Source organism: Xyrauchen texanus, chromosome 19, assembly GCF_025860055.1.
Source record: "Xyrauchen texanus isolate HMW12.3.18 chromosome 19, RBS_HiC_50CHRs, whole genome shotgun sequence".
NCBI classification, from domain to species: domain Eukaryota; kingdom Metazoa; phylum Chordata; class Actinopteri; order Cypriniformes; family Catostomidae; genus Xyrauchen; species Xyrauchen texanus.
The window spans coordinates 8,396,715-8,409,814 of NC_068294.1; the positions used below are offsets into that span (position 1 = coordinate 8,396,715).

Consider the following 13,100-nt stretch of genomic DNA (forward strand, 5'->3'; position numbering starts at 1 on the left):
TGAAGAGGAACTACACAAGCCTTCATAAGCGTGTATTGTTTCTGTAGTGTAATATGAAACGCATAATAGTTTGTGTCTGTAATTTCCTCATGGCAGGGACGTAGCTAGTGGGGTGAAAAGTGGTAATAATTATCGGGGCTCATAATGTAAAAAGCGCTACATTTTAAAAAGTATTCTTGAATCTAAAAACAAATACATTCCACTTAAAGATCTGGCAACTCTATATGTTACACTGGCCAGTTTTTGTGGTTGATCCAGTCTCGTTTATCACATGATGCGAGTCACGTAGTCTGAGCTGTTGTTAAATACCCCCTCACCAATGCCCTAGTATAGATTGCCTCTCTTCATCGGGTGTCACACACCACTGCAGCTCTCTAAAAATATCTTTGCATTCTTTTTGATAATTGTTAAACTTCTGTTGAAGTTGATCCGGATCTATCCAACCAGTCGTCTGAACTGGTATTGGACCGAGGCAGCCCTGCAGAGTCACCTCAGATATTACTTTATATTTAGTGGCAAAGAATTTTCAGCACATTTCACCAACGATGTCTGGCAACACGCAGCAGAGCAAGAGCTGTCCCATTCCCACACGTGTCCTGCACCTCAAAGACTGGTCTCAACTCCCAGACTGCTACAGTCAGACTCCTGGAGGAACACTCTTCTCCACCACACCAGGAGGTACGATTATGTTTTAATGGAAATAAATCTTTCAGATTTATTTGATTTGTTTAAGCAGGTAAACCAAACAAGATAGGTAAGTAAACTTGCATCGAGACAGGAGGTTTGTATTTTAATAAAAATACTAGACATAGTGTGTAGAGTTATTATTGACATACAGCAGGATTGCAGAAAAGAAATCGGAACTTAGAAGTTAAGATAACGTTAGGAGAACGTTCTCCAAACATACAGGGTACGTTCTAATTCCGTAAAACTGAAATAGTTTCCTGGTTAACCAAAACAGAACTTTACAATGTCTGTTCTGGGAACTAAAAAACAACTTTGATACAGTTGCGTTAAACCAAAATGTGTGCGTGTATTGAAATTAAATGAAAAATAATATATATTTTATACGGTGGCTTGCGTGAGCAAATTGTATTGCTAGTACTGCTTGACGCACGTTGCGCCCGTGACGGGAAAAGCTGAAAACATTGCGTGTTTTCATTTAATAATTTCTGTATATTTAATCAGTAGTCAACGACTATTTAATATGGTCTAATACGTAGCATACGTGTGTTAACTTGAAACCCATGAAAATATGCGTTAGTCTTGTAATGCCACCAGGGTGCACAGCAACGTGCGCGATATTACATTCTTGCGCTACAACACAGACTGTTTTGCGAACCGAGTTAATCATTTATGGCAGACTATTTGCAGCCAGATAGTTCAACTGCCCTGCCTCATGTTATGGTACAATGTCTGGTTATCTGATTTACAGCTTGTATGTCCCCAAACGGGCACATAAAGATAATGGGCATCCAAATGTTGTGATAAACAAACGCATGACACCATTATTTTAGGTGTTGGTCCCTCCACCTCACATGTTTCTCAATCTGCTTTGTCCCTCTCTGCATATCTTTCTCATGTGCCTGTAACTTTAATAGCATGCAGATGAGGAGACAATTCTTAGAAACAGCCCCCCTCCTCCTCCACAGCTGTTGTGGATTTCAGGAATAACAGAGCTCTTGGTGCTAGACATGAGCTGGGTTCATTGGGGCCACCGGATCATGGATGGTTCCCTCAGGGTAGAAAGTAAAATAACAGATCACAGAAAGTTCTGATGAGGTATGTGCACTCATTTCTAGAAGTATGTCAATCTCACTAAACTGGTCAAGGACCCCAAAACTAAGAGAAAGAAATAAAAAAAAAATGTTTTGCCTAAAGAAAAGAAAAAATGAAGCCTATCTTTAGGGCCATTTTGCATTGTTACATTATTTTCATGACAATTAAGCACATTTCCTCCCCCAAATTCTTATTGCAAATAGTTAATGATATATTATTGAAATAAAGTATGTATACATCATGGTAATGAGTGTTGGTGTAATCTGATTACATAGTAATTAGTTACTTTAAGCTAATTACTTTAAAATACAAAAAGGTGTGTAATGGATTGCACATTTATAAATTGTATTCTTGCAAACATATTACAGTTACTTTTAGTTTAATTCAGTTGTCACATTATACACATCATGTATAATGTGACAACTGAATTGTGATAATGAACAAGGAGGAAACATAGATATTATTTTCACATTTGTTTAGCAGAAAAACAGTGTTTAAGAAAGTTACCTAAGAGTAACGTAATTAGTAATGTGTTTACTTTGATGGCATAATCCGATTGTAATTTTAAAGAAGTAGTTGGTAATTTGTAGTTGATTAAATGTTTTGAGTAACTTACCCAACACTGATGGGACTATATGTTTTCATGACTTTATGCTGATTTAAATGTTAAAAAAAGTATTGCATGACAGCATTGTTTTACCATTCAACATTTAGAATAGTGGGAATGATAAAAAACTAATGTATCAAGAGAAAAACATCCAGGCGCTTAGCAGTAATGAGAATTCGGGGGAGAAATGTGCTTAATTGTCTTGAAAAATAATGTCACATAACAATAAGCTTAATTTTCTTCATGCAAATGTATTTTTTTATTATTATTAATATTATTGTGGAGTACAAATCTGACATGGAAATGATTCTGTGAGATTCAGAGTGAAAACTGATGCTGCAATCTAAACAAACTGCCCTCAAATGCCCTTCTTTTTGAAAAATGTCCACATTGCACGACTTTAAATAAGAATGAACAAAGCATCCCTTCCTGAACTGTGCAGGTGGAAACTGTCTTTCCCTTTTACAAAGTCCTGCTGAAATAGTTGGGTTGGTCTCCCAGCATTCAATTACCACTAACCATAGCAGCTCACACTTGTGACCGCTGTTCGTTCAACCCCTGTCACTGACTCAGTCCACACCCTGCCCCTCCCCCTTCTCTCTCACCCCCCTTTTGTCCAGAACACATTGCACTAAATAGCAAAGGTTGCATAACATGTTTTTCAGTTACTGGCTGTTGGGTACAGTATGGCTTATGTAGCTATATGGATAGCACTGCTTTTTTTTTTTGCATAGGTTAAACTTTAAACATTTTTTTTTTTTACTTGAATACTTAACCATCTCAAGTTTGTTTACAACTTTTCTTAACATGGAGGTTGGAACTCATTCACTACATTGTTGGGCCCTTTATAATGGCTTTGAAGATGCAGAAGAGCTCAAGTTTCCTAAAATTAAAATAAGGGTACCGAGTCATTAGGGTTGCCACTTTTGAAGTTTGAATCACAGCCCCTAACCACATCCTCCACAGTTTTAGCAAAAAATGTGTTTAGAGTTAATGTGCGTTATTAATAAATATTGTATATCCTTTCTTACATGCTAAAATGAGCACTTTCCTGACCCATGACTTGTATAAAAAAAAAAAAAAAATGTATTATGTGTCTTCTTTATCTTATGTATGCATTTTGGATGGTTTGTAATTTTTTTTTAATTGATGTTTATTTTTTTCCTTCACCAGTACTTGTCTTTATGATTGTATTCATACATTGTTTGATCTTATTGAACATTTATGTAGAAAAAACAGTTTTACCACCATTTGTGGACTTTTCAGACGGTCCCTTAGCACACTCTCCACAGTATTAGCACATTTTAGCACAATGTGTGGATTTTCAGATGGTCCCTTACCCACCATAGGCAAATTTTCCAATTTATATCAATGTTAAATTGGCAATCTGGCAAATCTGACCAGCTTCAATACGGGACGCATCATTTTATTTTTAAATACGGAACGATCCCTTATTTTACATGACATGTGGCAACCCTGCGAGTCATGCAATCACTACAAAAATAACTTCTTCCTCATGCAAATTCTAAGGCTTTTCTCAAAAGTGTTTGAGGCTTCATTTACACTTATAGGATGGGCTGATTAAATGGCACAAAGCTCCTTATCTTGTATCTTACAAGACTAGAGTTGTTGCTTGTTTTTTAATGCAAAGCTTTATTTTATTGTCTGTTTTTGTGTGCTAAAACTTTTGTCTGTAACCATACACTCTTTAAAACAAAAAGGTTGTATAGTCTGAACAAAGAACTACAGAGTGTAAATATGTTTTTGTAAGCACATGTTTGGCTGCTATAATACATGTCCTGCCCCTCCTCCAGGAACCCGGATTATTTACGACAGAAAGTTCCTCCTCGACTGTAGAAACTCCCCCATCGCCCGGACCCCACCCTGCTGTCTGCCTCAGATTCCTGGGGTCACCATTCCTTCACACCATCCCATGTCCAAACTGCAGGAACTCAAAGAGGAGTTGGAGGAGGATAAGGATCTGGCAGGTACAATGATATATATATATAAAAAGGAAAACTTGTTTTGCAATAACATTTCCAGGAAAAAGACTTCAAGTTTCGTCTTAACCCAATGGGTATTTCAGGTTTATAATTATGTGGAAACCAGTTTCAACAGCCTTTGTTAAATCTCAGAATAAACTTTAAATGAACTTTGTAAAGTGTATAATTTCTGCAATACTAAACAGAAATGCATCGATAATGACTTTTCTGGAACTGCCAGAGAGTCTTTAAATTTTTCAGGGGAATCGAACTTTGAATGGATTACTTGTAGTTGTCTCTGCATATTAAGCTGGGACAGAAAAGGTATAGGGATGGGAATAGTAAATAATTTCACAATTCCAGATCCGATCCGTCTTAATGATTTTGGTTCCTTAACGGTTCCATTAACGTTTCTTTAGTACTTTTGAGGGAATTATATTTGGATTTACTGTTACCAAAGGAGGAGATCATTTAACAAAATAGATTCTTGCAAATTGTCTGTTTGCATACTAATTTTCAGTAAGAGTCAGATTTATTCATTAAGAAATGTAGGCTATATTATGTTGGATATGATTAAATGAATGACTTGTGGTTTATTAAAGGTGCACTCAGTAATATTTTCCTTATTAAAAAAAGTTTAACTTCTAAAGACATGAATTGTAATTTTGCAGTATATGTTAGAAATCATGAGCACTCACATTAAAATGAAGACTTCAGTCATATCAGTAACCTTATAAAAGCCGTTTTATTCTACATGAAGAGGGTCCACACATGGGGGCTGCCATGTTAGAATCACATGACCAGCTGAACACTACTCACTTAATCTCAGTAACCATCCTGTTATTGGACACTTTCACTCATTGATTAAAGTAATCATGGCTGACTGAATACATTTCTACACATGCATCTGAAACTGAAAACTATTGATTTTAAATGATGCTGCATCAGGGCTAATAGGTGTCAGTGTATGTCCAAGATGACACAAAGATAAAAGTTACTGAGTCCACCTTTAAGTTTTGATTTACTAAAAAGAACCGACTCATACGAGTGATTCGTTCGGGATTCGTGTTACACTGATACCGTTGTACGTTTAGAACTGCTCAGTTTCCCACTGCAATGCCGCTATGTGCTTGTAGGGAACTCTGTCAAGAGTATTTATGTTTTCTGACTAAGTATTTTAACACAGTGTTCAGTGGAAGAATGCACTAAATGAACCGTTAGTGGAAATGAAAGTCATGAAAATCCTTATAAAAGAAAAGTCTTTCGGTTCCCAAACATAACTATAACATCTTCTACTTTAAAGACCACAAAAAGTTCATCAAGGTCTCTTTCTGTTGAATATGACTGTCTACCTTCTAGATACACACACTAACGAATCTCTATTGATTTTTTTTTAATAGCTGATGATAACCAGTTTGAGATGGACATTTGAATCTTTCATCTACCTCCTGTGGAGAATTGTCTCTCTTATCTGCTGGGATGTTGCTGCATGGCCCATAATCAGCGGACATCACTCATTCACCAGATTCACAAGGCTTTTTATGGAGCCAAATGCCCAAAGGGTGTCTTATTCCTTTGTGTAAAAGTGTTTGTTAGAAGGTTACACAAAGAAAAATAGAAATGTTTGACAGTTCTTTATTGTACATATGTTACTTTCTACTTTTTTTAAGAAAATGTAGCATTACAAATGAGTCGGGGCAGATCCTTGACAAAATCTGTCATTTCTGAACATCATATATATCAGCAAATATGTTCGTTGTTTAATGGTAGACACTGACTAAATGCCAAATGAATGAATGTTGCATGCTTTGGTGATTCAACTGAAATAGCACATCAGAACATAAATGTGAACCACCATGTGCCCTCAGGGTTTTTCCTGGTGTTTCATTTGCCTGGATTTTCTCATGTTTTATCTTGTTTGTGGGAAAAAACAAACAAATATGTGATTCGATTTATTTCGTTTGGAAATATGTATTGCCTACAAGTATTGGTTTTATTGTCGAGAAACGTCGCATGACCTACAAAAACATGTGACCTCTACCTCCCTCTAGTGCTAAAAAGGTCTTGTACACTAGTTTTGCATTTCCTCAAAGAAATACCAGTGCTTGCAAGGCAAAAAAAAAAAAAAAAACAATTTATAGGCATTGATACTTTGTAAATTAAATTTTTTATCAGAGCAGTTGTCAATTAAATTTAGCATGCATCTAGTTCACTGAAAACAACCAGCAGTAGCAGCAAAAAAAAAAAAAAAAAGGCCTGTTTAATTCTAAGGGTCAGATAGAGGGCAGAAAATTGTCATAAACTAAATTTCACGAAGACTTTCAGTGCCAAAAATTTAATTACATTATAGAAAATTGAAATACAAATGTAATACATTTCTTTAAAGGTGCACTCAGTAACTTTTATCTTTGTGTCATCTTGGTCTAACAGTGACACCTAGTGGCTTGGATGCAGCATCATTTAAAATTAATAGTTTCCTGTTTCAGATGCTTTTGTAGAAATGTTTTCACAGTCAGCCATGATTACTTTAATCAATGAGTGAAAGTGTCCAATAACAGGATGGTTACATGAGATTAAGTGAGTAGTGTTCAGCTGGTCGTGTGATTGTAACATGGCAGCCCCCATGTGCAGACCCTCTCCATGTAGAATAAAACAGCTTTTATAAGGTTACTGATATGACTGGAGTCTTCACTTTAATGTGAGTCCTCATGATTTCTAACATATATTACAAAATTACAATTCATGTCTTTAGAAGTTTTTAGAAGAATAAAATTACAGAGTGCACCTTCAAAACAAACAGTCCCTAATCCAGAATGTGTACTGAAAGCATATGTATTAATTAACAATCAAAACTTGCTTATGGCTTTATATTTTATTTAGTAACATGACATTTATTTTATATTTATTTTATTTACTGAAACGGACTAAATCCTCAGAAAATTATCAATTCAAAAGCAGGCTAAACCTTTGGAGAATCTACCAATAAAAACTATGTTGCTGTTTAACAAGAATTTCCAAGTTTTAACAAAATCAGAAGTGAAAGACATGCACTGCAGTCTCTCATAGGTTAAATTTGGAACAAGATGCCATATACAGGCATGTTATCAAGGATGTGTTTCAAAACAAATGATTGCTGTTAGGTTTGGGTACACCCTGGCAAAAGCACAGCATATGCAGGGACCTTTGGAAACTGTCCAGTAACCATTATAATACAAATGTAAATCCACACCATTAAGGAGTGATTTTTTTTTTAGTGACCTGTTTATTCAAATTGCACTATGTGCATTTAAAACTGTTTCATCTTTTTCTACCAGTTACCAAAGAAAAGCCTTATTTGAATACTTTTCCATTTATTTGTAATTACAGGTTAGGGATTTCTTTAAGACTAACAAAGAGCAATGTCTTGCCAATGACAATGAGCGAAGAGTTTAATAATACTTAAATTAAGAAATTTCTTCACATCAATTGCAGATTTCTCCAATGTACAAATGTCCTGATATTTCCAGGGTTTCCCTAATAGTGTTGCAACATTGTATTTGTGTTGTTGGTTAAGGACAACTACATTACAATAATTTTGATGCACTGAAATAGCACATTACAGGTATTATTCAAAAGCATTAGACAGACAATAGACATCATAAAAACCAAGTTTATTTTTTGAAATTTGTCCAAGACACTGGGAGGAATGCGTTGCCAGTGTTTAAGAGAAAGAATCCTGTTACAGTTACCTGTGTATGTTTTGAGGTATAGTTTACCATTAAAGCCACTTTTAAATATCTAACAAGATGGGAGGAAATCTCCTTAAAAGCAGTAAAGAGAAGAAAAAAAAAAAAAAAAAGTCTCCTAAAAACTTTCCACAAACAGATTTCAATGGACAAGCTTACAATCATTAAGAAATCCCTTTCATCTCACCTTGAGGCCATGCAACTTTGCAACACAGAGCACAGGTGACAAACAGGGAAAAAAATATAATCTTGAAACACCAAAGAAAATTTAACCAAAATGGTTTATTCTGAAAGCATTTTGAGAGCTCTGAGACTAGATGTGGTAAGACAGCCAAGATGTAAAATACAACCATACAATACATTAGATTCAAAAAGGTACCAAAAAGTACAGTAAAAAAATAACACTTCCATCTCTGGAAATGTAAAAGGGACAAAAAAAAAATTATAAAACAAAAGTGAAGTGACATTTGCTCCCCCCGTTCCTTATGTTTTCTGTACAAAATGAAGCAGAAGTCCAGACTCTGCCAACTTCCAAAAGTAAAAGACCCCAAATGTTCACTGTGACCAGATCACTGGTTCCTCTGTAGTTTTACGACCTTTAAAAGAGAAACAGCATCGAGATTTAGTTTGAATCTACACGTCCTACAAATCATTATCCAAAATGAAATGGAGATGGGGCCTATCCTGATCTACCACTACAGCCCTACTGGATCAGTGTTCGATGAAATATCATCCCACCAAACAATCGATTGGATATTTAGTACCCCCCCAATTTTTATCTGCGTTACAGTTGCTTGGATAAATGGAGATGAATTGCGCTTTAAAACATGTTAAGGGTGACAACCAAATTAACCTTACAATGAATGGTTAGAAAATCAATGCATACCTGCACTACACATGATCAGTATGGCTTGTAGCTACTCTGGTGACCCCCACGTCTCGGAGTTTTTCCATAGCTTGTACTGCCCTGGTCTAGGGGGGTGAGAAAAAAGCAGAGAAAGGAACTTGAGACCCTTGTATTCACAAGAACCCAACGGGGGGAGGGAAAGCCCACGGACAATCAACGCTTACTGTAGTCATATCCACCGCCGTAGTAGCCTGCTGAATAATCATAGTTGCCGTAGCCTCCGTATCCACCGTAGCCTTGCTGCCCACCGTAGCCATAACCTTGGTTACCATAGCCTTGGTTCCAGTAGTTATTGTAGCCCTGATTCCAGTTCTGACCTTGGCCTACAAAACAAAATATTACCCATTATTTAATACACAGGTGTTGTGCCATATTAATGTTAACTAATGCAACTAGCCCTAAATTTAAGACATACTGTATTTTTGGAATGGACTTTGTCAGATCTGTGATCAGCCAATGAGCTTAAAATAAACATTGCTTTTCAAAAAAAATGTAAGCTCAATTAACAGCGTTTGTGGCAAATTGTTAAAACTTGTGTTATTCGAGCTGTAAAAGTTGTTTAAATCCAAATGTTTCAGTCATTTTAGGGTTTATGGTGGTGCAAGTTATAAAGTTGGATAAAACTTCACACAGAAAAGGTTAGCAAGTATTTCTATCACACTGAAATGGTGTCAAGCGTATGCGCGCACACACACACACATATATATATATATTTTTTTTTTACGTCTTGTAGCAATACTTCTGAAATAATAAAGTTTACAGACTGGCCTCGTTCACTTCCATTGTAAGTGCCTCACTGTAACCCAGATTTTCTCTTTTTCTTCCTTTTTAAGGAGGAAAAATTTGAAATAAATGTGTGTAGTAATCAAAATTATGCCACAAATGCAGTTGATTAAGCTTAACTTGTATTGACACTGGAATATAATTTTAATAAATGCAGAGTGATTGTTTTCCATCACAAACCATTTGAAACAGGTTAACATGGGACTCGGTTCCTGTTGCCTAGTTAAACCTAACCTTTAAAAACTTGGCCCAGCTTTTGCATTTAATTTACACATAGATAAACAGTACTTCATTTTGAAGCGTATGCAAGAGGCCTAACAAGCAATAACTATCTTGTTAAACTGAAGACTTATGTATCCAAAACTTTGGAGGGTGAGATGTGTCTGTTCCACAGTACTAACCTCCACGTCCCCTTCCTCGACCTCCAAAGCGGCCTCCATACTGCTGCTGCTGGTACACTTCTTTAGGCTGTGCAACCTTAATCTCACACTGGAAGAATACAAGATTGAGCGATGAGTCACAATGAGTCATACCACACAAAATCTCGGCACCAAAAACACACCAATAAAAAACAATGTTGTCCGGATTCAAAGTTTAAACAGGTAGTGCGGTGTCAGACACTGAATATCTACAACCATTTGCATCCGGAAATTCAAGGTAGAAGTCATGAAAACACTCACAAGGCCTTCTTTCCCATTTAAGTCCTTGGTTCCACTGACGTTGTGATATTTCTTCTCAAGAATTTTCTTGACAGATTCTTCTTCCTTAAAAGTGATGAAGACAAACCCTCTCCTCTTATTCGTCTTTGGATCCATTGGAAGTTCAATAGTCTCGATCTGCATTAATATAAGAAATTAAATTACAAAGTGTACCAAAAAACATCTAAAATTCAGAAATGATATGCAAACTAAAATAGATGAGCAACAGAAGTTTGGAATGCAGACTAATTTTCAAAATCAACACGAGTATAGATACAGTAAAAATGGGGGCCTGGGTAGCTCAGCAAGTATTGACATGGACTACCACCTCTGGAGTCACAAGTTTTAATCAAAGGTGTGCTGAGTGACACCAGCCAGGTCTCCCAAGCAACCAAATTGGCAAGGCTGCTTGGGAGGATAGAGTCACAAGGGGTAACCACCTCATGGTCATGATTAAGTGGTTCTCACTCTCAGTGGGGTGCGTGGCAAGTTGTGCATGGATAGCAGCATGAGCCCCCACATGCTTTGAGTCGCCGCACAGCGAGCCACGTGATAAAATGTGTGGATTGACGGTCTCATAAGCGGAGGCAACTGAGACTTGTCCACTGCCAACCACACCACCACGAGGACCTACTAAGTAGTGGGAACTGGGTATTCCAAATTGGGAGAAAAGAGGATCATTTTTTTTTTTTAATCCGAATTCCATTAAACCGTACAAACAAGTGGATGCATATTACTTTAGATAGCATATGTCCATTAGGTGAAAAACTCATGTTTATCCTGTGCTGTTTGCTTAATATAAAACATGTGTTTGAAAATCTAAACCGGATGATCTCATACCTCGCCAAAGGCACCGAAATACTCGCGGATCCTCTCTTCTGTAGTTTCAGGGTTCAGACCACCAACAAAGATCTTCTTCTGGGGTTCTTTCTTCATTGCCATCGCTTTCTTGGGGTCAATCTGTCGTCCGTCCAATCTGTGCTCTTTTTGTGCCAAAACCTGCAAAAGACAGAACCGTTAATAAGTATGCTATTATAGAATCTGGTAAAGATGTCTCATTTTAGGATTTCCAAAGCTCACCTTGTCTACACCAGCCGACTCTTTGAACAGAATGAACCCGAATCCTCTTGATCTTCCAGTGTTGGGGTCCATTTTGATGGTGCAGTCTGACACCTCTCCAAATTTGGAGAAATAATCTTTAAGATCCTTTTTACTAGTGTCCCAGCTGAGGCCACCGACAAACATTTTCCTGAGGAAATCAACCAGAAAAGCGTGTGAACAGGGTATGACCTGAAGGGAGCGTACTAGCACGCTTTTCAAATTCCCCATTTCTTCACTTCAAACATAAAATGTGGCTGATACTCGTGCTTAACTGTACCACGGCGCTCATGTAATCACAAAACACACCGCTTACGCTCATAAACTGTCGATACCATTATATATTGATGTGTAACTGTAATTATATTTTTTAGGCACCACTCCATGCTTAATTCACCAAAGTGCCCATCCCCCATACACATGGCGCCAACAAAGACGTAAAGGAACAAATTATCTTATGACCGAACATTTAACACCAACATACCCCGCATCTTCTTCCCCTTTGCTTGCATCAATTTGCCCGCCGTCCGATGCACCATTTTGAGAGTCTTCGTCATTCCCGGCCGATACGTCTGCGCCGGCTTCATCGCGCGCTGCAGCCTCCCCTGCTTCGTTCAGATCCTCCTCGCCCTCATGGCCGTTTTCCGATGTCTCCATATACTGCTGCTCAGCGTCTGACATGATGGTAGTTTGATGTGAAAACCTAAAACTGTAGAGAGATGGAGATGATTACGAAAGTACGGGCCTTATGTAACGCAAAATACTGTGCATTTGCTCCACCATTTTGAACAGCGGCACTTCCATTTTCATACGCAACACAAATGCAAACACGTGGATGGAATGCGAGTAGTTACAAAAGCATCATAACGAATTCCATAGACTTTGAATTTTAAATTTATCTCAACGGTTAGGAAGATAACTGATACACTGTAGCGCGAGACGCCACACAAAGCTCGTGCTTTGCTCGCAGCAGCCCATGCCGCTTCTTTTCCGTTACGCAATTCGTTGCTGCATTTACCGTTTTACTCTCCTACAACTCACTCATAATTTAATTTATGAGTTACCGCAATGAAATATATGCGTTGGGTTCATAAATAATGATTTGCTTGTAAATTCTTACCGTAAAAGCAGCAAGCTGTCTTGAAAAGTGTCCGTGGAGTGCTTTCCCGGTGTGGGCCCTTCCTTATTGCGCCGCCCAGCGGTTTGTTTTATATTACTGGTTGGAAGATAAAGGAATTTTAGTAAAGGGACATTTGATTGGATATCTTGAAATGCCTGTCATTGAAATGGCCAATCAGATGTGTCCTTCAGACGTCACAGAACCCCCCTCCCGTCAGAAACGCGCTTCTGCTGAACCTTCCTGTCGAGTGGGGGAAGAAGAACTCTTTGTTCTTGTTTGGTTTCTAAACAAGTTGTTGACCTTTTTAAATACAATTTAGAAATGAATTCATATCGGACAGAGAAAATAATACTATAAACGGCCACTTGTAGATGGATTTCCCTGCTCGTAATGCGATTGTA

At 37.4% G+C, this 13,100-nt stretch overlaps 2 protein-coding genes across 3 annotated transcripts; one reads left to right on the forward strand and one right to left on the reverse strand.

The window, feature by feature from the left end:
• The first annotated feature begins 313 nt into the window (after positions 1-313).
• LOC127659479 (eukaryotic translation initiation factor 4E-binding protein 3-like) lies at positions 314-8,206 on the forward strand. The gene is made up of 3 exons (XM_052149327.1): positions 314-678; positions 4,201-4,374; positions 5,769-8,206. The coding sequence occupies exons 1-3, from the start codon at positions 546-548 to the stop codon at positions 5,798-5,800; spliced, it is 339 nt and encodes a 112-aa protein (XP_052005287.1). The 5' UTR covers positions 314-545; the 3' UTR covers positions 5,801-8,206.
• A 140-nt stretch (positions 8,207-8,346) lies between these two features.
• On the reverse strand, positions 8,347-12,767 carry LOC127659472 (heterogeneous nuclear ribonucleoprotein A/B-like). 2 transcript variants are annotated; one of them, XM_052149318.1, is made up of 9 exons: positions 12,700-12,767; positions 12,064-12,288; positions 11,562-11,730; positions 11,322-11,480; positions 10,464-10,619; positions 10,185-10,272; positions 9,165-9,323; positions 8,980-9,065; positions 8,347-8,689 (listed from the first exon to the last, which is right to left on the reverse strand). In XM_052149318.1, the coding sequence occupies exons 2-8, from the start codon at positions 12,258-12,260 to the stop codon at positions 8,995-8,997; spliced, it is 999 nt and encodes a 332-aa protein (XP_052005278.1). In that variant the 5' UTR covers positions 12,261-12,288; positions 12,700-12,767; the 3' UTR covers positions 8,347-8,689; positions 8,980-8,994. The 2 variants fall into 2 exon arrangements, with proteins under 2 accessions (XP_052005278.1, XP_052005279.1); XM_052149319.1 differs by lacking the exon at positions 8,980-9,065.
• Between the last annotated feature and the right edge of the window lie 333 nt (positions 12,768-13,100).